The sequence below is a fragment of the Coregonus clupeaformis genome, chromosome 35 (assembly GCF_020615455.1).
Source record: "Coregonus clupeaformis isolate EN_2021a chromosome 35, ASM2061545v1, whole genome shotgun sequence".
In the NCBI taxonomy this organism is placed as follows: Eukaryota; Metazoa; Chordata; class Actinopteri; order Salmoniformes; family Salmonidae; genus Coregonus; species Coregonus clupeaformis.
Window position 1 is genome coordinate 24924044 of NC_059226.1, and position 24976 is coordinate 24949019.

Consider the following 24976-nt stretch of genomic DNA (forward strand, 5'->3'; position numbering starts at 1 on the left):
ATAGTCACTTTAATAACTCTACCTACATGTACATATTACCTCAATTACCTCGACTAACCGGTGCCCCTGCACATTGACTCAGTACCGGTAACCCCTGTATATAGCCTCGCTATTGATATTTTACTGCTGCTCTTTAATTATTTGTGATTTTTTCATTGTATTTAATTTTTTTAATGTATTTTTTGTATTTTTTTGGCATTCTTTCTTTAAATTGCATTCTTGGTTAAGGGCTTGTAAGTAAGCATTTCACTGTAAGGTCTACACCTGTTGTATTCAGCGCATGTGACAAAAATTTTTTGATTTGATTTGTATCAAGAATGGTCCATCACCCAACGGACATCCAGCCAACTTGACACAACTGTGGGACGCATTGGAGTCAACATGGGCCAGCATCCCTGTGGAACGCTTTCGACACCTTGTAGACTCCATGCCCCAACAAATTGAGGCTGTTCTGAGGGCAAAAGGGGGTGCAACTCAATAGTAGGAAGGTGTTCCTAATGTTTTGTACATTCAGTGTATATGTGTGTGTGTTCGCAATCAGGATGATTGGTGAATATGTTCAGTAGAGCATCTCCACAAGTGACCTATCTAGCTGATGTATATCGATATCTTCTACCTCCATGCTATATCATACCTCATAAATATTCATCATAGAGATATAAATATTCATTCATACAGAGGATCTAAGAGCTTCAAATAACAAGAGAAGAGGTTCTACCATCAAACATAAAATTACTGTGTATGAATATGGATAAAAGACCACAGAGCGACTTTAATCTGAGTTGGTCCTTTCATCTGCCGTCATAAATCAATCATGGAGTCAGTTTTCTTAGATTGGCTTTGGGACGTGAAAAAGTTTACAGCCAGGGACACCATGCAGGCAGACTAGCGTAGTGACCCCAATCTGAGCAGCAGGCCTCTGTCTCTTTGTTGTGGTACCATTGTTTGTTCCTCCGGCTCTTTTGATCGACGGGGATTTTTCCCTTCTTCAGCCTTCTGCCTGGCTGGGTTATTATTAATACAAGAAATCAAAAGGGACAACAGCACTGTGTGGAGTGTGTGTAAGACTGCCCACTGAAACACACACACACACTTGTTGCTTTGTTTGATACTGTAACAGAGTACTGCCATACCGCCTGGTGTCAAGGTTGTGTCTTGTTTCATTGGATTATTCACGGATATGGTTTTGCACTACCCAGGCTAGCCATGTTTGGACTCAGGCCCTGTGATGCTCAGTCCTTTTGAAGAACTCACTATGGTGAACTTCTTTAGATGGTGAGTGCAGTGCCACACACCCATGAATCAGTTCAGCTCAGCTGGTTGTTGGAAAGGGACAGAAGGCAAGTGGAGCAGAGTGATTGTAGCTCAGAGCAGTGTGAATATGGGACACTGAGCATGCATGGGGACACTAGGGTGAGGAGCAGCCATACATGGCCATTGGCACACTGGTGCCACAATGTCACAAGACGACCCAAGAAAGGAAGAGTGGGTTTGAAATTAACCTAACAACAACGTTAGTCAAATATTCCTCTAATGCTTTAACCCCCATGACTTCCATAGGTTTAACCTCTAGCTCATCTGCATGGTTGAACCTTAAGAGAGCTTTATAATGTGTTTAGGGAAAGTAGCCCCTTCCCCCTAGCTTAGATTCCACCCAATCTACCATGCCTCATAGAAGTTGTCATTAAGACTTTAAAATATGAAAATGTTGGCGATGGAAGCCTTCAACGTTGCTTTGAGAGTGTTGAAAAATAAGGAGAAACAGTAATTGGTTCTTTATTGAACCAGAAAATGTGAAATGGTAAAAGAGAAATAGTCCTCCTCGCTGATGACTCCATTACCACAACATCAAGTCCAGATCCACCACATTAACCATGGAAGCAGAACTGATCTCAAAGCACATCCTGAAATAGATCTTCTAGACCACGGCTCTGTTTCAATAGCCACATTACTATCCATACTACTATACCGTCTACTTAAACTGATGTCATATATTGGCCATGAATTCTAAGTGGTATGCTAGTATGGACATTGGAACATAGCCAGGTCCTGCAGTCCATGTCCACTTAGACCACACCCACCCAGGCAGGAAGTAGAACCACACCCGTACTACTCATTCAGGGACACTATTGGAATGTCATCATTCCTAGTTCTTCAAAAGCTAAAGCTCTGAAAAACACACAGATCAGACACAAGTTATATTGATGTTGAACTTGAAGAGACCTCTCTACAAGGTCAACACCTTCATAGAGCTCAGCCACAACCATGAAAACATAAACAAAGTTTCCTCCAGTGGGCCATCGAGACAGTTAATACAGCTGGGTGCCTCAGTGCAATAAAGTGGTAGGTGTTGTTGCAGCAGGCTTTAATGATACTACTGGACTGATAGAGGATAGGGCTCTGTGATAGAGAATAGATTGGGAAGATAGAGCCACAACGCTCTGGACAGATGGACCCCAGCTCCTGAGACCATAGGGAGAATTGACCAATAAATACACACTTGTACGTGTGCGCACACACACACACACACACACTATATGCTAAGGCAGGCAGGCAATGAGGCAGGCATGCGACATGCGCGCGCGCGCACACACACACACACACACACACACACACACACACACGGACAGAGCTGGACACACACAGATGGACAGCCCTCCCTGGGCATGTCCTATCATTTCATCAGGGCTGGCCGTTTAATAAGGGAGCAGATGCCATGAAAATAGACCCAGGAAAGAACCAAAGGCTATCACTCACTACTAATGATCCTAAACATGACAGATTCATTCCTCTGCTTGACACTTCTCAACACCTCTCATCTCGTCCATATGGAGCACAATATGCACAGTCACACCACTCATACAGTGGGGAAAAAAAGTATTTAGTCAGCCACCAATTGTGCAAGTTCTCCCACTTAAAAAGATGAGAGAGGTCTGTCATTTTCATCATAGGTACACGTCAACTATGACAGACAAATTGAGAATTTTTTTTCCAGAAAATCACATTGTAGGATTTTTAATGAATTTATTTGCAAATTATGGTGGAAAATAAGTATTTGGTCACCTACAAACAAGCAAGATATCTGGCTCTCACAGACCTGTAACTTCTTCTTTAAGAGGCTCCTCTGTCCTCCACTCGTTACCTGTATTAATGGCACCTGTTTGAACTTGTTATCAGTATAAAAGACACCTGTCCACAACCTCAAACAGTCACACTCCAAACTCCACTATGGTCAAGACCAAAGAGCTGTCAAATGACACCAGAAACAAAATTGTAGACCTGCACCAGGCTGGGAAGACTGAATCTGCAATAGGTAAGCAGCTTGGTTTGAAGAAATCAACTGTGGGAGCAATTATTAGGAAATGGAAGACATACAAGACCACTGATAATCTCCCTCGATCTGGGGCTCCACGCAAGATCTCACCCCGTGGGGGTCAAAATGATCACAAGAACGGTGAGCAAAAATCCCAGAACCACACGGGGTGACCTAGTGAATGACCTGCAGAGAGCTGGGACCAAAGTAACAAAGCCTACCATCAGTAACACACTACTCCGCCAGGGACTCAAATCCTGCATTGCCAGACGTGTCCCCCTGCTTAAGCCAGTACATGTCCAGGCCCGTCTGAAGTTTGGGAGAATGTCATATGGTCAGATGAAACCAAAATAGAACTTTTTGGTAAAAACTCAACTCATCGTGTTTGGAGGACAAAGAATGCTGAGTTGAATCCAAAGAACACCATACCTACTGTGAAGCATGGGGGTGGAAACTTCATGCTTTGGGGCTGTTTTTCTGCAAAGGGACCAGGATGACTGATCCGTGTAAAGGAAAGAATGAATGGGGCCATGTATCGTGAGATTTTGAGTGAAAACCTCCTTCCATCAGCAAGGGCATTGAAGATGAAACGTGGCTGGGTCTTTTAGCATGACAATGATCCCAAACACACCTCCCGGGCAACGAAGGAGTGGCTTCGTAAGAAGCATTTCAAGGTCCTGGAGTGGCCTAGCCAGTCTCCAGATCTCAACCCCATAGAAAATCTTTGGAGGGAGTTGAAAGTCCGTGTTGCCCAGCGACAGCCCCAAAACATCACTGCTCTAGAGGAGATCTGCATGGAGGAATGGGCCAAAATACCAGCAACAGTGTGTGAAAACCTTGTGAAGACTTACAGAAAACGTTTGACCTGTGTCATTGCCAACAAAGGGTATATAACAAAGTATTGACAAACTTTTGTTATTGACCAAATACTTATTTTCCACCATAATTTGCAAATAAATTCATAAAAAATCCTACAATGTGATTTTCTGGAAATGTTTTTCTCATTTTGTCTGTCATAGTTGACATGTACCTATGATGAAAATTACAGGCCTCTCTCATCTTTTTAAGTGGGAGAACTTGCACAATTGGTGGCTGACTAAATACTTTTTTCCCCCACTGTACATCACAGTATACACACGTGTACATCCACAACAAGCAACACAAACCTTTACCTCTTTTAACACGCTCCTCACATGAAACCCAACATACTGTAGCTTTCAAGGAGATAACAAAATGAACATTGTCAGTCTACAAGTCCCTGCTTGGATTCCGAACGCATACACCTTTACAAAGTCGGTACATTTTGACACGGGAAGAGGGAAAGAGAGACAGGGGGAATGAAATACGCATCCAACTGGAAAAGGGTGTATGCGTTAGGAAACCTCCCAAGTCCAACCCCCCATCATCATTAACATCATCATCACATCAGAGTTGCCATATCATCAGTTACACCCTCCAGCTCTATGACATATCAGTCAACATCATCATCCCTCACCACAGCAGCAGTATCCCAGCTCTGATCACCCACAGCACACATATGATTTACCAGCAGGGCAGTTCTCCCCTGATTCTCCTTCTCCTCCCATCACTCAACACAGCAACAACATTCTGGATCGGTTCCCTCGGAGCATCACTCACACAAGACCCTGAACATCATTTCCACTTCGTCTGACTCCCAGCAGCCTCACTCTCACATGCACCACATTCATCCTCCATCATTTCTTTTAGCGCCGCCCCCGTGAGACAGACCCTCTCCGATACTCCCCCCAACCCACATTCGCCACACTACCACTCTGAGACCCCTCTCCCGGTCTCCAACTCTTCCACCCAACAGACAGATAGTAAGGAAGAGAAAAGAGCAGTCTACTGTACGCACGCTGACAATCCTCTCGGAGGTGCCCCCTCGGGAGACAGTGGTCCCGTTGAGTCCCACCAGAGAGGGCAGTGTCTGGGACATCCAGTTGGTCACCATGGCCATGGTGCTGAGCACCGCCCCGATCTTCAGCAGCGGCACGCTCATTTCGCTCCGCGGTCCTCAGACCCTACCGCCCCCCTGCCCTGCCCTCTTCTCCTCTCAGATCACCCCACTCTGCCTGCCTGCACCAGGACCAGTTAGCCAGCCAGGCAGGAGCAGAGAACCAGTCGGACAGACAGTTAGCCAGAGACACAGCCCCAGCACGGTGGCTCTCTCCTCAGCCCAGGGAAGAAACTAGAGCAGCCCTGACAACCTCAGACCCAGGGTTAGTCAGTCAGTCAGTCAGCGGTACCAGAGAGCGGGCAGAGGAGGACAGGAGCTCACATCCAGCAGCAGCATCACACTGGGTCTATCCGTCTGAGAGCAACTGCCTGCCAGAGCCTCTCTCTCTCCCTCGCTCGCTCTCTCTCTCTCAAGATGCAGAGCTGCGCATTGGCTGCCTCCCTCTCTCGTCCCCTCCCTGGCTGTCAGCCTCTCCTCCCTTACTCCAGACTTTCTTTACATGCTGACGTCCCTCTCTCCCTCTCTTTCACTCCTATCACAGTTCTCTCGTCACTCTTTAGCGTTTTCATTGATAAGCACACAGTCACAGAGAGAGACGGCGAGACTGTGGAGGGAGGCTGCAAGGGTATGTAGATGAATGGAGACAAGACAGGACAGTCAGTGTTTAACATCATGACTGTGTTGGGTTCCATTACTCTGTCCAACTCACAGCTAGCCTGCAGCCTGTTCAGAGGCATCGCCTCATACACATCCCCCTCTACTCAGATGGACTGGAGGAGGAGGAGGAGGAAGAGGCAAGCATGGTGGGCATTAATAAGGAAGAGCAGGAGGAGTGAGTAGGCAGGCTGGGCAGGGTATTAATGAGGAAGAGGAGGAGGAAGAAGTGGCAAGCAGGGTGGGTATTAATGAGGAAGAGGAGGAGGAGTGAGTAGGCAGGCTGGGCAGGGTATTAATGAGGAAGAGGAGGAGGAGTGAGTAGGCAGGCTGGGCAGGGTATTAATGAGGAAGAGGAGGAGTGAGAGAAGAGGAGTGAGTAGGCAGGCTGTGTGGGATGGGTATTAATGAGGAAGAGGAAGGAGGTGTTCCAGCCCACGGCTCCTCCACTCCTCTCCTCCTGACACCTCCTTAATCACCCTGTAATATGCACTCTCAACTGCTACAGCCCCGCTCACCACTGCACACACACACACACACACACACACACACACACACACACACACACACACACATCTGACTGTTACTGGCACACACTCCCCCACACTGCTATCTTTTAACCAAGGCTGAACGAACCCCCTCTCTCAAAGTACTGGCCATGCGAGGAGCTTTCAGTGTGGACCTAACTAACTAAGCGAGTTGATGAAATAGAAAGTTAATCAATAATAGGGAGGTATTATAGAAGTGAAGAAAATTGGAAGCCTAATTGATCTGCCTGTGAAATGAAGTAGGAATAAAAATAGGCTTTTCATGGAGCAAAATGGCTGCCGTGTTGTGCATCACCCAGGTGGACGCTAGAGTGGGGGTGCAGGAGTGAGTATGTAGAAACCATGCAAAGCAGTTGATCATCATCATGTGGTTGTTATCATTATTAGTTTCTCTTGTTCTTGTGAAAGTGTGTCTTGAACCAGGCAATAGTGTCATGTTTCAGACCTTCTGCTTACTTTGCCCATGGAAGATGGTGTCATTTTACCCTATAGGGATTATGCATCAGCATCAAATCACCCTCTAAAACACATAATGATGACAGACTGCCTGGGTGTGACAGTATGCCCAGGTCATCTCCTCTCCTCTTTGTGTATGGTGACTGATTGAGCTTGTCAGACTCAGCCTCTCCTACCCAGATACTGACACTGGGCTGGGGCTGGGGCTAGGGTGATGGTGAGTGATATGGGGTTTGCTGTGTAGGGCCATGGGTTGACATGTTATGAGAGGAGACAGCTTGCTGAGCTCCATCCAAGACATGTCAGGCCTCCGCAGCTCACCTGCTGGCTCTCTCTCACTCTGCCTCTCCAGCATATTGCTGTGACAAGGCTGCCCCCAAGTGGCCAGTAGGAGCATTACAGCTGTTCAGTTCATATCCATTGATTTGAGGCCAATCAGCCTTTGCCAATTACTGCCTCGCCAGCTTTTACCCAATAGTGGTGACACACGATTGTCACAGTTTAGTATCATGATGGCATGTCAAGGAATAATTGAGTCACACATCAATATGAGTCACACATCCTCTCTTGACAACAATTTGTTGTAATGGTTCTATATATACTACGCTTTCCCTTCTAGGTTGCCATATGATGTATTTAGGCATGTAGCTAGACTATTCACATATCACACACACGCATTTACACTCACGCTCACGCACAGGTCCCTGCATGATCCGTACCTTACCCTGGATATGACAGAGTAAAAGATCACAGCAAAGCAGACAGAAAACCCCCTAGTTTAGCTGAACCTGAGAGTATGAGTGGGCTGGGAATTGCCACGGACCGGAACAATACGATATTATCATGATACCGTGGCAGGTAGCCTAGCGGTTAGAGCGTTGGGCCAGTAACCCAACGGTCGCTAGTTCAAATCCCTGAGCCGACGAGGTGAAAAATCTGTTGATGTGGCCTTGAGCAAGGCACTTAATCCTAATTGCTCCAGGGTTGCAGTTGATAATGGCTGGCCATGACCTCACTGTCTCAGGGAGTGGGATATGCAAAAAAACATATTTCCATTTCACACATATATATAATACACACTTGTGCATGTGTGAAACAGGACTAATGTAAGCAGCCATTAAATTATTACTACTTAGGTGCCGATACGATATGTATGTGATTCTCTATGCTTTGCGATTTGATGTTCCACAAATATTGCTCACTATATGTCTGCTCTAGACAGTGGCGGTAGGTGCCGTTTATGATGAGGGAGGACGATTTAAAATGGTTTTATGAGCATGGCCTTATTTCTATTACAGCATATTAGATGACTGTCATTCATATTCCATTCACCCAGCTCAATGCAACATCGATAGGTTTAGGCTACTATATGTAGGTGCACAGGTCGAGAGAAATTAGAGTAATCAAGGTGACAGACAGTGACACTTGCACACTCTTGCCTGCATCTAGCTGATCTAGGTTGTAATCATTAGTCCAACAGTTGCAGACAATAGTTTCTATTGGACGAATTCAGGTATGTTTATCACCATTTCGTTCCGTTTGCTTCCGTTTAAGAAACGCTTTTCAACAGAATTGGCGTAATGAATACACCCCTAATCACATGCAAACACAGAACTAGCAGCCACATATAAACCGCATGATCACTTTGTTCGTTGTAGCCTATATATACACACTGAACACAAATATAAACCTAACATGCAACAATTTCAAAGATTTTACTGAGTTACAGTTCATATAAGGAAATCAGTCAATTGAAATAAATAAATGAGGCCCTAATCTATGGATTTCACATGACTAAGAATACAGATATGCATCTGTTGGTCACAGATACCTTTAAAAAAAAGGTAGGGGCGTGGATCAGAAAACCAGTCAGTATCTGGTGTGACCACCATTTGACTCCTGCAGCACGACACATCTCCTTCGCATAGAGTTGATCAGGCTGTTGATTGTGGCCTGTGGAATGTTGCTGTGTCGAAGTTGCTGGATATTGGCGGGAAATGGAACACACTGTCGTACATGTCGATCCAGAACATCCCAAACATGCTCAATGGGTGACATATCTGGTGAGTATGCAGGCCATGGAAGAACTGCGACATTTTCAGCTTCCAGGAATTGTGTACAGATCCTTGCGACATGGGGCCGTGCATTACCGTGCTGAAACATGAGGTGATGGCGGCCAATGAATGGCACGACAATGGGCCTCAGGATCTCGTCACGGTATATCTGTGCATTCAAATCGATAAAATGCAATTGTGTTCATTGTCCATAGCTTATGCCTGCCCATACCTTAACCCCACAGCCCCCATGGGGCACTCTGTTCACAACGTTGACATCAGCAAACCGCTCGCCCACACGATGCAAACCCACAGTTTCATCAGCTGTCCGGGTGGCTGGTCTCAGACGATCCCGCAGGTGAAGAAGCCGGATGTGGAGGTCCTGGGCTGGCGTGGTTACCTGTGGTCTGTGGTTGTGAGGCTGGTTGGACGTACTGCCAAATTCTCTAAAACAATGTTGGAGGCGGCTTATGGTAGAGAAATTAACATTCAATTATCTGGCAACAGCTCTGGTGGACATTGCTGCAGTCAGCAGGCCAATTATACGCTCCCTCAAAACTTAAGACATTAGTGGCATTGTGTTATGTGACAAAACTGCACATTTTAGAGTGGCCTTTTATTGTCCCCAGCACAAGGTGCACCTGTGTAATGATCATGCTGTTAAATCAGCTTCTGTCAGGTCGATGGATTATCTTGACAAAGTAGAAATGCTCACTAACAGGGATGTAAACAAATTTGTTGCCAAAATGTGAGAGAAATAAGCTTTTTGTGCGTATGGAAAATTTCTGGGATCTTTTATTTCAGCTCATGAAACATGGGACCAACACTTTACATGTTGCGTTTATTGTTTTGTTTAGTGCACAATACAACAGCTGTCTGTAACAATGCAAAACAACTTTCCCAAGCCAAACTTTCATACCATAACCGCTACACACAGCCTACATCGTTGTCACCATATTAATGTCATAGTTAACATTGCTACTAGAACTAATGCGTAAGTAAACCCGCTACAATTATACAGTACAGTGTACAGCAAGCAGATTAGCAGTTACACCGGTGGGCCCCAGTGGCAATAAATTAATCAAACCAAAAGCTTACCTTGACTTGGAAGAGTTCCAGTGTTGGAAAGCCATTGCCAGCTAGCTAACATACTGTAGCATCCCTCTCTGTTTGAACCGGGTGTTTGAGTAGGCTAAACTAGCTTGTTGCATTCACTAGCTAAGTAAGTGAAAGTAAAAATATATATAAACTACGAATTATAGCTCTCGCTCTCTCTCTCTCGCTTCACCTTAATTTTGGAAGACATTAATTTGTTCAAAACTGTTCAGCTATTGTCTTTCTCTCTCTTTGAGTCAACTACTCACCACATGTTATGCACTGCAGTGCTAGCTAGCTGTAACTTATGTTTTCAGTACTAGATTCATTCTCTGATCCTTTGATTGGGTGGACAACATATCAGTTCATGCTGCAAGAGCTCTGATAGGTTGGAGGAAGTCCTCCGGAAGTTATCATAATTACTGTGTTAGTCTATGGAAGGAGGTGAGAACCATGAGCCTCCTAGGTTTTGTATTGAAGTCAATGTACCAAGAGGAGGACGGAAGCTATCTGTCCTCTGGCTCTACCATGGTGCTACCCTACAGTGTGCTGCTGAGGCTACCATAGACATTCATTGCAAAACAGTGTGTTTTAATCAATTATTTGGTTACATGTGAATATGTTTAGTATTTTTGTATCTAAAAAGGATACTCTTTTTAATGATTCACTATTTTTATTAAATTCACTGAGGAGGATGGTCCTCCCCTTCCTCCTCTGAGGATCCTCGACTGGCTGCAGAGAGACAAGAGAGAGCATGATAAAATGAGTTTTGATCAGTCATGGAAATAAAAGTGCTGAAAACATGTTGGCTCACTATTTCAAAATAGTGAGCCAACATGGATGGAGAACAAGCTATAGGATGAAAAACACCAGAGTTTTGGCGATATGTAATGTGTAAGCAACACATCGTACATTGAATCCTACCACACCGGCTCTGACGCTCGTCAGATGTGGCAGGGCTTGCAAACTATTACGGACTACAAAGGGAAACCCAGCCGCGAGCTGCCCAGTGACGTGAGCCTACCAGACGGGCTAAATGCCTTTTATGCTTGCTTCGAGGCAAGCAACACTGACGCATGCATGAGAGCACCAGCTGTTCTGGATGACTGTGTCATCACGCTCTCCGTAGCCGATGTGAGCAAGACCTTTAAACAGATCAACATTCACAAGGCCGTGGGGCCAGACGGATTACCAGGACTTGTACTCAGAGCAACTGGCAAGTGTCTTCACTGACATTTTCAACCTCTCCCTGACCGAGTCTGTAATACCTACATGTTTCAAGCAGACCACCATAGTCCATGTAGTCAGCCACCAATTGTGCAAGTTCTCCCACTTAAAAAGATGAGAGAGGCCTGTAATTTTCATCATAGGTACACGTCAACTATGACAGACAAATTGAGAAGAAAAAAATCCAGAAAATCACATTGTAGGATTTTTAATGAATTTATTTGCAAATTATGGTGGAAAATAAGTATTTGGTCACCTACAAACAAGCAAGATTTCTGGCTCTCACAGACCTGTAACTTCTTCTTTAAGAGGCTCCTCTGTCCTCCACTCGTTACCTGTATTAATGGCACCTGTTTGAACTTGTTATCAGTATAAAAGACACCTGTCCACAACCTCAAACAGTCACACTCCAAACTCCACTATGGCCAAGACCAAAGAGCTGTCAAAGGACACCAGAAACAAAATTGTAGACCTGCACCAGGCTGGGAAGACTGAATCTGCAATAGGTAAGCAGCTTGGTTTGAAGAAATCAACTGTGGGAGCAATTATTAGGAAATGGAAGACATACAAGACCACTGATAATCTCCCTCGATCTGGGGCTCCACGCAAGATCTCACCCCGTGGGGTCAAAATGATCACAAGATCGCAAAAATCCCAGAACCACACAGGGGGACCTAGTGAATGACCTGCAGAGAGCTGGGACCAAAGTAACAAAGCCTACCATCAGTAACACACTACGCCGCCAGGGACTCAAATCCTGCAGTGCAGACGTGTCCCCCTGCTTAAGCCAGTACATGTCCAGGCCCGTCTGAAGTTTGCTAGAGTGCATTTGGATGATCCAGAAGAGGATTGGGAGAATGTCATAAGGTCAGATGAAACCAAAATAGAACTTTTTGGTAAAAACTCAACTCGTTGTGTTTGGAGGACAAAGAATGCTGAGTTACATCCAAAGAACACCATACCTACTGTGAAGCATGGGAGTGGAAACATCATGCTTTGGGGCTGTTTTTCTGCAAAGGGACCAGGACGACTGATCCGTGTAAAGGAAAGAATGAATGGGGCCATGTATCGTGAGATTTTGAGTGAAAACCTCCTTCCATCAGCAAGGGCATTGAAGAAACGTGGCTGGGTCTTTCAGCATGACAATGATCCCAAACACACCGCCCGGGCAACGAAGGAGTGGCTTCGTAAGAAGCATTTCAAGGTCCTGGAGTGGCCTAGCCAGTCTCCAGATCTCAACCCCATAGAACATCTTTGGAGGGAGTTGAAAGTCTGTGTTGCCCAGCGACAGCCCCAAAACATCACTGCTCTAGAGGAGATCTGCATGGAGGAATGGGCTAAAATACCAGCAACAGTGTGAGAAAACCTTGTGAAGACTTACAGAAAACGTTTGACCTGTGTCATTGCCAACAAAGGGTGTATAACAAAGTATTGAGAAACTTTTGTTATTGACCAAATGCTTATTTTCCACCATAATTTGCAAATAAATTCATAAAAAATCCTACAATGTGATTTTCTGATTTTTTTTCTTCTCATTTTGTCTCTCATAGTTGACGTGTAGCTATGATGAAAATTACAGGCCTCTCTCATCTTTTTAAGTGGGAGAACTTGCACAATTGGTGGCTGACTAAATACTTTTTTCCCCCACTGTAGCCTCATTATTGCTATTTTATTGTGTTACTTTTTATTTATTTATTTTACTTTATTTAATAAATATTTTCTTAACTCTATTTTCTTAAAACTGCATTGTTGGTAAAGGGCTTGTAAGTAAGCATTTCACGGTAAGGTCTATTCAGCGCATGTGACAAATACACATTCATCAAATCATATCAAATCAAATTGTAAGTGAGCAGCAGGCAGTGCAGCAGTACTGTCCATGGCCACCGGATGACAGCAGAGGTTTAAAGAGACGATGTATCACCACTGACAACGATACAGTATCTCACCTTGTGATAGTAGTACATGTTTCTATAGAATTGATCTATATAATCTCTACTGATCTCTAGTTTGTAAGACAGATATGCAAGATGAACTAGAGACAGTATTGGAGGAAGCAAGATTTGCTGGGAGCATACTAACATCTGTCATACCTACTACAGGAGAATCGTATGCATTTCAATAAACCCACTGTCAGACTAAAGTTTGCACTAGTTTGATCCGACAAGCTTTAAGCAAATATTGTCTCCCGTCTGGACTACTGCAACTCGCTGTTGGCTGGGCTCCCTGCTTGTGCCATCAAACCCCTGCAATTTATCCAGAACGATGCAGCCCGCCTGGTGTTCAACCTTCCCAAGTTCTCCCATGTCACCCCGCTCCTCCGCACACTCCACTGGCTTCCAGTCGAAGCTCACATCCACTACAAGACCATGGTGCTTACCTACGGAACAGCAAGAGGAACTTCCCCTCCCTACCTTCAGGCTATGCTCAAACCTTACACACCAACCCGAGTACTCCGGTTCTGCCACCTCAGGTCTCTTGGCCCTCCCACCCCTACGGGAGGGCAGTTCCCGCTCAGCCCAGTCCAAGCTCTTCTCTGTCCTGGCACCCCAATGGTGGAACCAGCTTCCCCCTGAAGCTAGGACAGCAGAGTCCCTGCCCATCTTCCAAAAACATCTGAAACCCTCAAACAGTACATTAAATAATCCCACAGCACCCCCACACCCCAAAAAAACGGTGCCTTTTGTAAACTAACACTTGCACTTGACAGCCCATCCCACCTATCTCTGCTGATAGCTACTTTATTGAGGAAAAATGTACTATGACTGTACTATGTGGTTGTCCCACCTAGCTATCTTAAGATGAATGCACTAACTGTAAGTCGCACTGGATAAAAAAGTCTGCTAAATGACTAAAATGTCAAATGTAATGTAAAGCAATTCTGACATTTTACCTCCTTTTCCCTCTCTCTATTTCTCTACTCTCCTTCTCCCTTTCTCTCTATCTCGCTACTCTCCTCTCTACTTATCTTCTTTCTCTATATTTGTCCCGGTCTTTCTTTTCCTCTACTGACTTCTCTCTCTCTCTCTCCTTCCCTTTCTCCCCTTCTCTCTGTCTCCCTCTCTGTCTCCCTCTCTCTCTGTCTCCCTCTCTCTCTGTCTCCCTCTCTCTATGTCTCCCTCTCTCTATGTCTCCCTCTCTCTATGTCTCCCTCTCTCTATGTCTCCCTCTCTCTATGTCTCCCTCTCTCTCCGTCTCCCTCTCTCTCCGTCTCCCTCTCTCTCCGTCTCCCTCTCTCTCCGTCTCCCTCCGTCTCCCTCCCCCTACCTCCCTCTCCGTCTCCCTCCCTCTCCGTCTCCCTTCCTCTCCGTCTCCCTCCCTCTCCGTCTCCCTCTCTCTCCGTCTCCCTCTCTCTCCGTCTCCCTCTCTCTCCGTCTCCCTCTCTCTCTCCGTCTCCCTCTCTCTCTCTCTCCGTCTCCCTTTCTCTCTCTCTCCGTCTCCCTCTCTCTCTCTCTCGTCTCCTCTCTCTCTCTCTCCGTCTCTCTCTCTCTCTCTCTCTCTCTCTCTCGTCTCTCTCTCTCTCATCTCCCTCTCTCTCTCTCTCCTCTCCCTCTCTCTCTCTCTCTCCGTCTCCCTCTCTCTCTCTCTCCGTCTCCCTCTCTCTCTCTCCGTCTCCCTCTCTCTCTCTCTCTCCGTCTCCCTCTCTCTCTCTCTCTGTCTCTCTCTCTCTCTCCGTCTCCCTCTCTCTATGTCTCCCTCTCTCTATGTCTCCCTCTCTCTATGTCTCCCTCTCTCTCTATGTCTCCCTCCCTCTCCGTCTCTCTCCGTCTCCCTCTCTCTCCGTCTCCCTCTCTCTCCGTCTCCCTCTCTCTCCGTCTCCCTCTCTCTCTCCGTCTCCCTCTCTCTCTCTCCGTCTCCCTCTCTCTCTCTCCGTCTCCCTCTCTCTCTCTCTCTCCGTCTCCCTCTCTCTCTCTCTCCGTCTCCCTCTCTCTCTCTCTCCGTCTCCCTCTCTCTCTCTCTCCGTCTCCCTCTCTCTCTCTCCGTCTCCCTCTCTCTCTCTCCGTCTCCCTCTCTCTCTCTCTCCGTCTCCCTCTCTCTCTCTCCGTCTCCTCTCTCTCTCTCTCCGTCTCCCTCTCTCTCTCTCTCTCCGTCTCCCTCTCTCTCTCTCTCTCTCCGTCTCCCTCTCTCCGTCTCCCTCTCTCTCTCTCTCTCCGTCTCCCTCTCTCTCTCTCTCTGTCTCTCTCTCTCTGTCTCCCTCTCTCTCTCTCTCCGTCTCCCTCTCTCCCTCTCTCTCTCTCTCTCCGTCTCCCTCTCTCTCTCTCTCTCGTCTCCCTCTCTCTCTCTCTCTCCGTCTCCCTCTCTCCGTCTCCCTCTCTCTCTCTCTCTCCGTCTCTCTCTCTCTCTCTGTCTCTCTCTCTCTGTCTCCCTCTCTCTCTCTCTCCCCGTCTCCCTCTCTCTCTCTGTCTCTCTCTCTCTCCGTCTCCCTCTCTCTCTCTCTCCGTCTCCCTCTCTCTCTCTCTCCGTCTCCCTCTCTCCGTCTCCCTCTCTCGGTCTCTGGTTCCCTCCCCCCCTTGCCTAGCTACCCAAACTTCTTGTTACGGCCAAACGCCACGCACACTGACATAATTTTTTCAAACAACTTAAACTATGGCAGTCTTAGACTGAAGTATGTAGCGAACATAGAGCAGCGGAATAAGGCAACCCCCCCCCCGGCTCTCTATCTCTCCCTGTCTCTCCCTCTCTCTCTGCCCTGCGGCCATGGTGAAATGGCATCACATCTCCGCATTCCTCTTGTGCCCTGTAGGCCTCTCATTCCATCTATTTCTGTCCAGAGCTCTTAAACTTTCATTAATGATATTAGCCATATTCTCTCACATCCACATCCTCCAATAACTGTCTGAATACATCCTGTACATACCACTACAGCCAACTCACGTCTTTTAATGTCTTCACACATGAAACAATACTAAATAGGGTGATACACATCTAATGAAAAATTCCATTGTAGTCGTTGCCCATGGGCATTCTCTATAAAGGGCATTTTTAATCAGTTCCTACTGTGAGAATGCCCATCAACAGCAGAAATTGTACTCTGTGTATCGCCCATGGATGGCAGCAAAGCACTGCTGAGCCTCGAGCGATAAACTGTCTGAGACAACAACACTCACTACTGCCTCACTGCAGGTTAGACAGCAGACAACTGCATCAATCACATGCATTGACTAGTTACACATGCACTACAAACACAGCTTCTGTCCAGCTCCACTATCTGTCAGTCATAGCTGAAATATCACCTCACACTTCTTCTGTTGAAACAAACTTACTCCAACCTAGAGACTAGAGACCAAGGCTTTGTCCGAAATGGTATCCTATTCCCTATGGGCCCTGATCAAAAGTAGCACACTATTTAAAGAATGTAAGATGAGTGGTTTCATTCTAAGAATACTGCCTATTTATTATGAGTCATAATTCATTAATTTGATCACAGCCATGGAGGCCCACTTGCCTTCCTAGGAAATCATGATCAACATCAGTCCAAACTAAGCATGACCTCATTCACATGGCAACGGTTTCAAATGGCATACATTTAGCCAAAGTTCAGAGAGGATGGCATGGTTGGTGTGTTTTTAAGATGGGATGGTAAATGTACTATCCACTCCAATGGGGTTAACAACCATGGCATTTAAAACCACACAGGGACCACAAGGGGACCACGCTTACATGAATGATGCACTGACCCCTGCGACCACATCATATTGAACTCATTCAATAACGCAAGCAGCAAAATGTCAGCGCAAATGAAGTGCAGTCATGTCACAAGCAGACCGCAAAGCATCAACTGATATGATATGACAAGACATGGTATGCATGTATGTACAGTTGGGAGAACAAGTATTCGATACACTGCCGATTTTGCAAGTTTTCCTACTTACAAAGCATGTAGAGGTCTGCATTTTTTATCATAGGTACACTTCAACTGTGAGAGACGGAATCTAAAACAAAAATCCAGAAAATCACATTGTATGATTTTTAAGTAATTAATTTGCATTTTATTGCATGACATAAGTATTTGATCACCTACCAACCAGTAAGAATTCCGGCTCTCACAGACCTGTTAGTTTTTCTTTAAGAAGCCCTCCTGTTCTCCACTCATTACCTGTATTAACTGCACCTGTTTGAACTCGTTACCTGTATAAAAGACACCTGTCCACACACTCAATCAAACAGACTCCAACCTCTCCACAATGGCCAAGACCAGAGAGCTGTGTAAGGACATCAGGGATAAAATTGTAGACCTGCACAAGGCTGGGATGGGCTACAGGACAATAGGCAAGCAGCTTGGTGAGAAGGCAACAACTGTTGGCGCAATTAGTATAAAATGGAAGAAGTTCAAGATGACGGTCAATCACCCTCGGTCTGGGGCTCCATGCAAGATCTCACCTCGTGGGGCATCAATGATCATGAGGAAGGTGAGGGATCAGCCCAGAACTACACGGCAGGACCTGGTCAATGACCTGAAGAGAGTTGGGACCACAGTCTCAAAGAAAACCATTAGTAACACACTACGCCGTCATGGATTAAAATCCTGCTGCGCACGCAAGGTCCCCCTGCTCAAGCCAGCGCATGTCCAGGCCCGTCTGAAGTTGGCCAATGACCATCTGGATGATCCAGAGGAGGAATGGGAGAAGGTCATGTGGTCTGATGAGACAAAAATATAGCTTTTTGGTCTAAACTCCACTCGCCGTGTTTGGAGGAAGAAGAAGGATGAGTACAACCCCAAGAACACCATCCCAACCGTGAAGCATGGAGGTGGAAACATCATTCTTTGGGGATGCTTTTCTGCAAAGGGGACAGGACGACTGCACCATATTGAGGGGAGGATGAATGGGCCATGTATCGCCAGATCTTGGCCAACAACCTCCTTCCCTCAGTAAGAGCATTGAAGATGGGTCGTGGCTGGGTCTTCCAGCATGACAACGACCCAAAACACACAGCCAGGGCAACTAAGGAGTGGCTCCGTAAGAAGCATCTCAAGGTCCTGGAGTGGCCTAGCCAGTCTCCAGACCTGAACCCAATAGAAAATCTTTGGAGGGAGCTGAAAGTCCGTATTGCCCAGCGACAGCCCCGAAACCTGAAGGATCTGGAGAAGGTCTGTATGGAGGAGTGGGCCAAAATCCCTGCTGCAGTGTGTGCAAACCTGGTCAAGACCTACAGGAAACGTATGATCTCTGTAATTGCAAACAAAGGTTTCTGTACCAAATATTAAGTTCTGCTTTTCTGATGTATCAAATACTTATGTCATGCAATAAAATGCAAATTAATTACTTAAAAATCATACAATGTAATTTTCTACAGTTGAAGTGTACCTATGATAAAAATTACAGACCTCTACATGCTTTGTAAGTAGGAAAACCTGCAAAATCGGCAGTGTATCAAATACTTGTTCTCCCCACTGTATGTACAGCCTGCATCAGCAATTTCTCACAGAGGCATCAGAGGCAAGGTAAAAGTTGTGGGAGGACTGGAAAGGTTATCTTAAAGATTTTATGGATATGTGTAGTTTGGAATGTGTATGTCCGTATGTGTGTGTGTGTGTGAAGGATGTCATGGTATTTAGCGAGTACCACTTCCTCCCGGTTCGGTCCATACCCGGCGACAACTCAGGACCTCTGCCTTGCTAGCACACGTGACCATCCTCCTGAAGCGTCTTACCAGTCGGCGCCACGCGAAAAGTTAGCTATTCACTGGCGCAAGTGGGGACACTTCAGTCTGAGGAGTAAGTTCCACACATCCCCATGTGCTACACGTGCATGTGGGGGTGTGTGTATGCAAGTGTGCATGCACACGCATGAGTGTCTGTGCCTCTCCATTGAGCTGTGAAGTATGTAGCCTGTAATCATTGTCGCCACAGTGGCGTGCGAAGGAGTGAGCTGGCCGAGCAGTGACATGCACACACATCATGCCTGCCTTCACCATACTATAGTCCTCAAAGAGCAGAGGAGAGCTAGAGGAATAGATGAAGTGCTGCTAACTATAGTAATATGGGCTAACAATATGGGCAAGTAAGAAGAACAGTAGTACGAACAATACAAGCATACATAACCACAATAGAGTCTCTGTGTCTGTATATAGGCCTACTGCAGACAGAGTAGACTGAGGTGGGCTGTGGAAGAACTGAAGTCATCATTAAATGTGTCTGAATCCTCTTACTGACTGTGGCGTCTGCATTAGCTGGATCTGAGTCCATCCACAGCCTGCACTGTACATCTAAATCAAGATGTCCGTCCACAATCAACCATCGCAGATTTGTATTGCTGTCTCTTGATAACTGCTCCTACTGACCCGTGTGGGGTAGGATTCACATGATAGGCTCATAACTCCATGGTTACTATTAGTGCGGGTTTTCAGTGGGGTATCTGGCTGACTGCTAAAGAGCTAAATATGTCAGACCCTGCATCAGCATCAGCCAGAGAAAAGCTATGATCTAACCCATAAAAAGAGATGCAATCATGGCATGGCAATCAGCCGCCATGCTTTCTGCTTCACTTGCTACAGTGGCACTGCCCGCCATCCTGTATTAGCTACCTACTTATGCCCCGTGCCCATTGGAGCGAGCAGGGCTCAATGCAACCACTTACTGTAGCAGCTAATGTCCCTGCCTGCATGTATCCATCACACACACAATTACCAGGATCACCTATTCACTGCACCCCCATGACCCAATTACCATCCATCCATCAGCCCGGGACACGGAACCACAGAACACTCGTTGTGGCGCATCAGAATGGGGAGAAAATCTGGTGCCACGTGCTGACATTTCCCTGCATTCAGCTAATCAAAAACGGACTCTGTGGCGGGCAGTCGGTTGGGGGGGGGGAGCTATTCTAGTAAATGGAGTAATTACTGGCAGCAAATTGGGAGTCTTAAGCCTGACTGACTGAAAGGTAGCGGAGGCTGAAAAGAAAAGCTGATAATTGAGGCTGCCCCCCCCATGGCCTCTCACTCTGCCTGATCAAAACGCCCTTCACTCCCGCTCACCGCTTGTGGCGCTGGCCTTGTCACTGCTATCTCTCAGAATAATTGGCTTTCCCCATTCAAAGCTCCAACGATAGATCACTCCTTTCCTCTTTCAGGAGAGGCCCAGCTTGACTCTCCAGTCCAAATGGTGACATTTTTTTTTACAATCCGCGATCTGAAGTGCATCTTCTCACGCCCAGCTAATGTTTATAGGCCTACAGTACTCTCTCAATACTCTCAACCCACCTGTGGTTACAGAGCGGATTCTTCAAAGTATCTGTTCATTATTGTTGTGGAATCGTGGCTATCATAGAGGGTGATTGTACTGTAATGACTAGAAGCTTTCTTTCAGCAACAATTTCATATACAGAACATTTGATATAAAAGCCTGGAGATTATTTCAAAAGCCTACCACTGCGCCAGTCAGGCATCTCCTCAGACGGCTGGTGGGCCAACGGTTTCCTGTCTGTCTATAGACATTTACATTACATTTACATTATTTAGCAGACGCTCTTATCCAGAGCGACTTACAGGAGCAATTAGGGTTAAGTGCCTTGCTCAAGGGCACATAGACAGATTTTTCACCTAGTTGGCTCGGGGATTAGAACCAGCGACCGTTCGGTTACTGGCACAACGCTCTTAACCACTAAGCTAAGTACCTCATTCCCTCTCCACCTGAGTCAATGTTTAGACATGTCAACCAAGAGCAAAGTGAAGGTATTGAAGTGATTAGCTAATTATACAGAGAAGACAAAGAAAAGAGAAAGACAGGGAGGGAGAGTGCAGGTATCTGCAGCCCAATATGGCCACCGGAGTATGGGTGAGTGGGTGTGTCAAAAGGAGGAGTGGGTGTATGGAAAGCAAATCAGCTAATTGGGCAGATTTGTTGCCACTCAAGACCGTTTTGCGTTGCTGATTGGGCTGCACTATGAATCGATAGTACGCCGGCGAGCAGTGCTCTGGCTTTTGTTACCCGCCGACTTGAAGAGCTTCCTACTGGGTATCATGGTCGTGTCACCGGCGGGAGCTACGTGGACATTTTCTTCTCTCACATGATTTTATTTCAAGTAGGATAGCAGCATACACAATAAATAACTAATATTGATAACCATCTAGATGTCACCTTGATACATACATACAGTCTACTACTCAATGGGGAGGGCATGAACGGCAACAACACAGCCACAACACCGGGACACAGTGCCCTTCACTCCCGCTTGACAAGCACTACTGCCGGGCAAAGGCGTGGGAAGTAGCTACCAAGTAGCCAATATCAGGGTGACAGTCACAGTAAGCACACACATACAACACATGAAGCAACAGTACACCCATCATCAATACTTTTAACAATCATCAGTTTTATAACTGAAAATGTACAATTATTTGCTGTAAAACTAACAGTGAAATACGACTCAGACTCATCCTCTGGCTTCAATACATTTCAATGTATGGTAATTGTGTGGTAAGAAACAGAAGAAAAAAAACACAGCTCAATTAAAACCTAACCACAGAGTTGATAAATTATACTCTTCTGTCTTTGGTCTACCTATAGCAGAGCGCTTTCCACACACCTATTCCTTTCCACACGCCCACTACTTTCCTTTCGACACACCCACTCGCCCATACTCCGGTCGCCATATTGGGATGCAGCTACCCCTTTCTCGGAGAGTGAGGGAGAGAGAGAGGGGATAGTGAGGGAGAGAGAGAAGGGATAGTGAGGGAGAGAGTGGGAGGGAGAGAGAGAGGGGAGAGATATTCTGATGAAGTGTTTGAAGTGATTAATTGTCTTTCTTTCTTTGTTGCTGTCAACAGCAGAAATAACAGGGCCGGTCTGAAGAGATGTTGGAGATTCTGCCAGTTAGTCTGTCTGTTGACATTAATATTTCAGTTACTGTTAACGGACATTTGCCCTCTGCATGGCACATGGATGGTCACTCCAGCTGCGGACAGTGGAAAAACCATCTCCAGTAGCTTTGGGCTATGTAGTTCTGTGACTATGGGCTATGTAGTTCTGTGACTATGGTCTATGTACTGTAGTTCTCTGACTATGGGCTATGACCTGTAGTTCTGTGACTATGGTCTATGTACTGTAGTTATGTTACTATGAGCTATGTAGTTATGGTAGCTTAGTGGTTAAGAGCGTTGTGCCAGTAACCGAAAGGTCGCTGGTTCTAATCCCCGAGCCGACTAGGTGAAAAATCTGTCGATGTGCCCTTGAGCAAGGCACTTAACCCTAATTGCTCCTGTAAGTCGCTCTGGATAAGAGCGTCTGCTAAATGACTCAAATGTAAATGTCAAATGTTACTATGGGCTATGTAGTTCTGTGACTATGAGCTATGTACTGTAGTTATGTGACTATGAGCTATGTAGTTCTGTGACTATGAGCTATGTAGGTCTGTAACTATGAGCTACAGTGAGGGAAAAAAGTATTTGATCCCCTGCTGATTTTGTACGTTTGCCCACTGATCAGTCTATAATTTTAATGGTAGGTTTATTTGAACAGTGAGAGACAGAATAACAACAAAAAAATCCAGAAAAATGCATGTCAAAAATATTATAAATTGATTTGCATTTTAATGAGGGAAATAAGTATTTGACCCCCTCTCAATCAGAAAGATTTCTGGCTCCCAGGTGTCTTTTATACAGGTAACGAGCTGAGATTAGGAGCATACTCTTAAAGGGAGTGCTCCTAATCTCACTTTGTTACCTGTATAAAAGACACCTGTCCACAGAAGCAATCAATCAATCAAATTCCAAACTCTCCACCATGGCCAAGACCAAAGAGCTCTCCAAGGATGTCAGGGACAAGATTGTAGACCTACACAAGGCTGGAATGGGCTACAAGACCATCGCCAAGCAGCTTGGTGAGAAGGTGACAACAGTTGGTGCGATTATTCGCAAATGGAAGAAACACAAAAGAACTGTCAATCTCCCTCGGCCTGGGGCTCCATGCAAGATCTCACCTCGTGGAGTTACAATGATCATGACAACGGTGAGGAATCAGCCCAGAACTACACGGGAGGATCTTGTCAATGATCTCAAGGCAACTGGGACCTTAGTCACCAAGAAAAAATTGGTAACACACTATGCCGTGAAGGACTGAAATCCTGCAGCGCCCGCAAGGTCCCCCTGCTCAAGAAAGCACATATACAGGGCCGTCTGAAGTTTGCCAATGAACATCTGAATGGTTCAGAGGAGAACTGGGTGAAAGTGTTGTGGTCAGATGAGACCAAAATCGAGCTCTTTGGCATCAACTCAACTCGCCGTGCTTGGAGGAGGAGGAATGCTGCCTATGACCCCAAGAACACCATCCCCACCGTCAAACATGGAGGTGGAAACATTATGCTTTGGGGGTGTTTTTCTGCTAAGGGGACAGGACAACTTCACCGCATCAAAGGGACGATGGACGGGGCCATGTACCGTCAAATCTTGGGTGAGAACCTCCTTCCCTCAGCCAGGGCATTGAAAATGGGTTGTGGATGGGTATTCGAGCATGACAATGACCCAAAACACACGGCCAAGGCAACAAAGGAGTGGCTCAAGAAGAAGCACATTAAGGTCCTGGAGTGGCCTAGCCAGTCTCCAGACCTTAATCCCATAGAAAATCTGTGGAGGGAGCTGAAGGTTTGAGTTGCCAAACGTCAGCCTCGAAACCTTAATGACTTGGAGAAGATCTGCAAAGAGGAGTGGAACAAAATCCCTCTTGAGATGTGTGCAAACCTGGTGGCCAACTACAAGAAACGTCTGACCTCTGTGATTGCCAACAAGGGTTTTGCCACCAAGTACTAAGTCATGTTTGCAGAGGGGTCAAATACTTATTTCCCTCAATAAAATGCAAATCAATTTCTAACATTTTTGACATGCATTTTTCTGGATTTTTTTGTTGTTATTCTGTCTCTCACTGTTCAAATAAACGTACCATTAAAATTATAGACTGATCATGTCTTTGTCAGTGGGCAAACGCACAAATTCAGCAGGGGATCAAATACTTTTTTCCCTCACTGTATGTAGGTCTGTGACTATGGGCTGTGTAGTTCTGTGACTATGGGCTATGTACTGTAGTTCTCTGACTATGGGCTATGTACTGTAGTTCTCTGACTATGGGCTATGTACTGTAGTTCTCTGACTATGGGCTATGTCCTGTAGTTCTCTGACTATGGGCTATGTACTGTAGTTCTGTGACTATGGGCTATGTACTGTAGTTATGTTACTATGAGCTATGTAGTTCTGTGACTATGGGCTATGTACTGTAGTTCTCTGACTATGGGCTATGTCCTGTAGTTCTCTGACTATGGGCTATGTACTGTAGTTCTCTGACTATGGGCTATGTACTGTAGTTCTCTGACTATGGGCTATGTCCTGTAGTTCTCTGACTATGGGCTATGTACTGTAGTTCTGTGACTATGGGCTATGTACTGTAGTTATGTTACTATGAGCTATGTAGTTCTGTGACTATGGGCTATGTACTGTAGTTCTCTGACTATGGGCTATGTCCTGTAGTTCTCTGACTATGGGCTATGTACTGTAGTTCTCTGACTATGGGCTATGTACTGTAGTTCTCTGACTATGGGCTATGTCCTGTAGTTCTCTGACTATGGGCTATGTACTGTAGTTCTCTGACTATGGGCTATGTCCTGTAGTTCTGTGACTATGGGCTATGTACTGTAGTTATGTTACTATGAGCTATGTAGTTCTG

The 24976-nt window shown here is 45.8% G+C and overlaps 1 protein-coding gene across 2 annotated transcripts in view; it reads right to left on the reverse strand.

Moving 5' to 3' along the window:
- Positions 1–24976, reverse strand: part of LOC121550864 (noelin-2) — a 76620-nt gene that overhangs the window by 28702 nt on the left and 22942 nt on the right. Inside the window, exon 1 of one of the 2 annotated variants that reach the window (XM_041863257.2) lies at positions 5190–5692. The exons of the other annotated variant lie outside the window; for it this stretch is intronic. Coding sequence (XP_041719191.1) covers positions 5190–5333 — 144 coding nt within the window. The 5' untranslated portion in view covers positions 5334–5692. Of the gene's footprint in view, positions 1–5189; positions 5693–24976 lie in introns of those variants that run through there. 2 annotated transcript variants of the gene reach the window in all.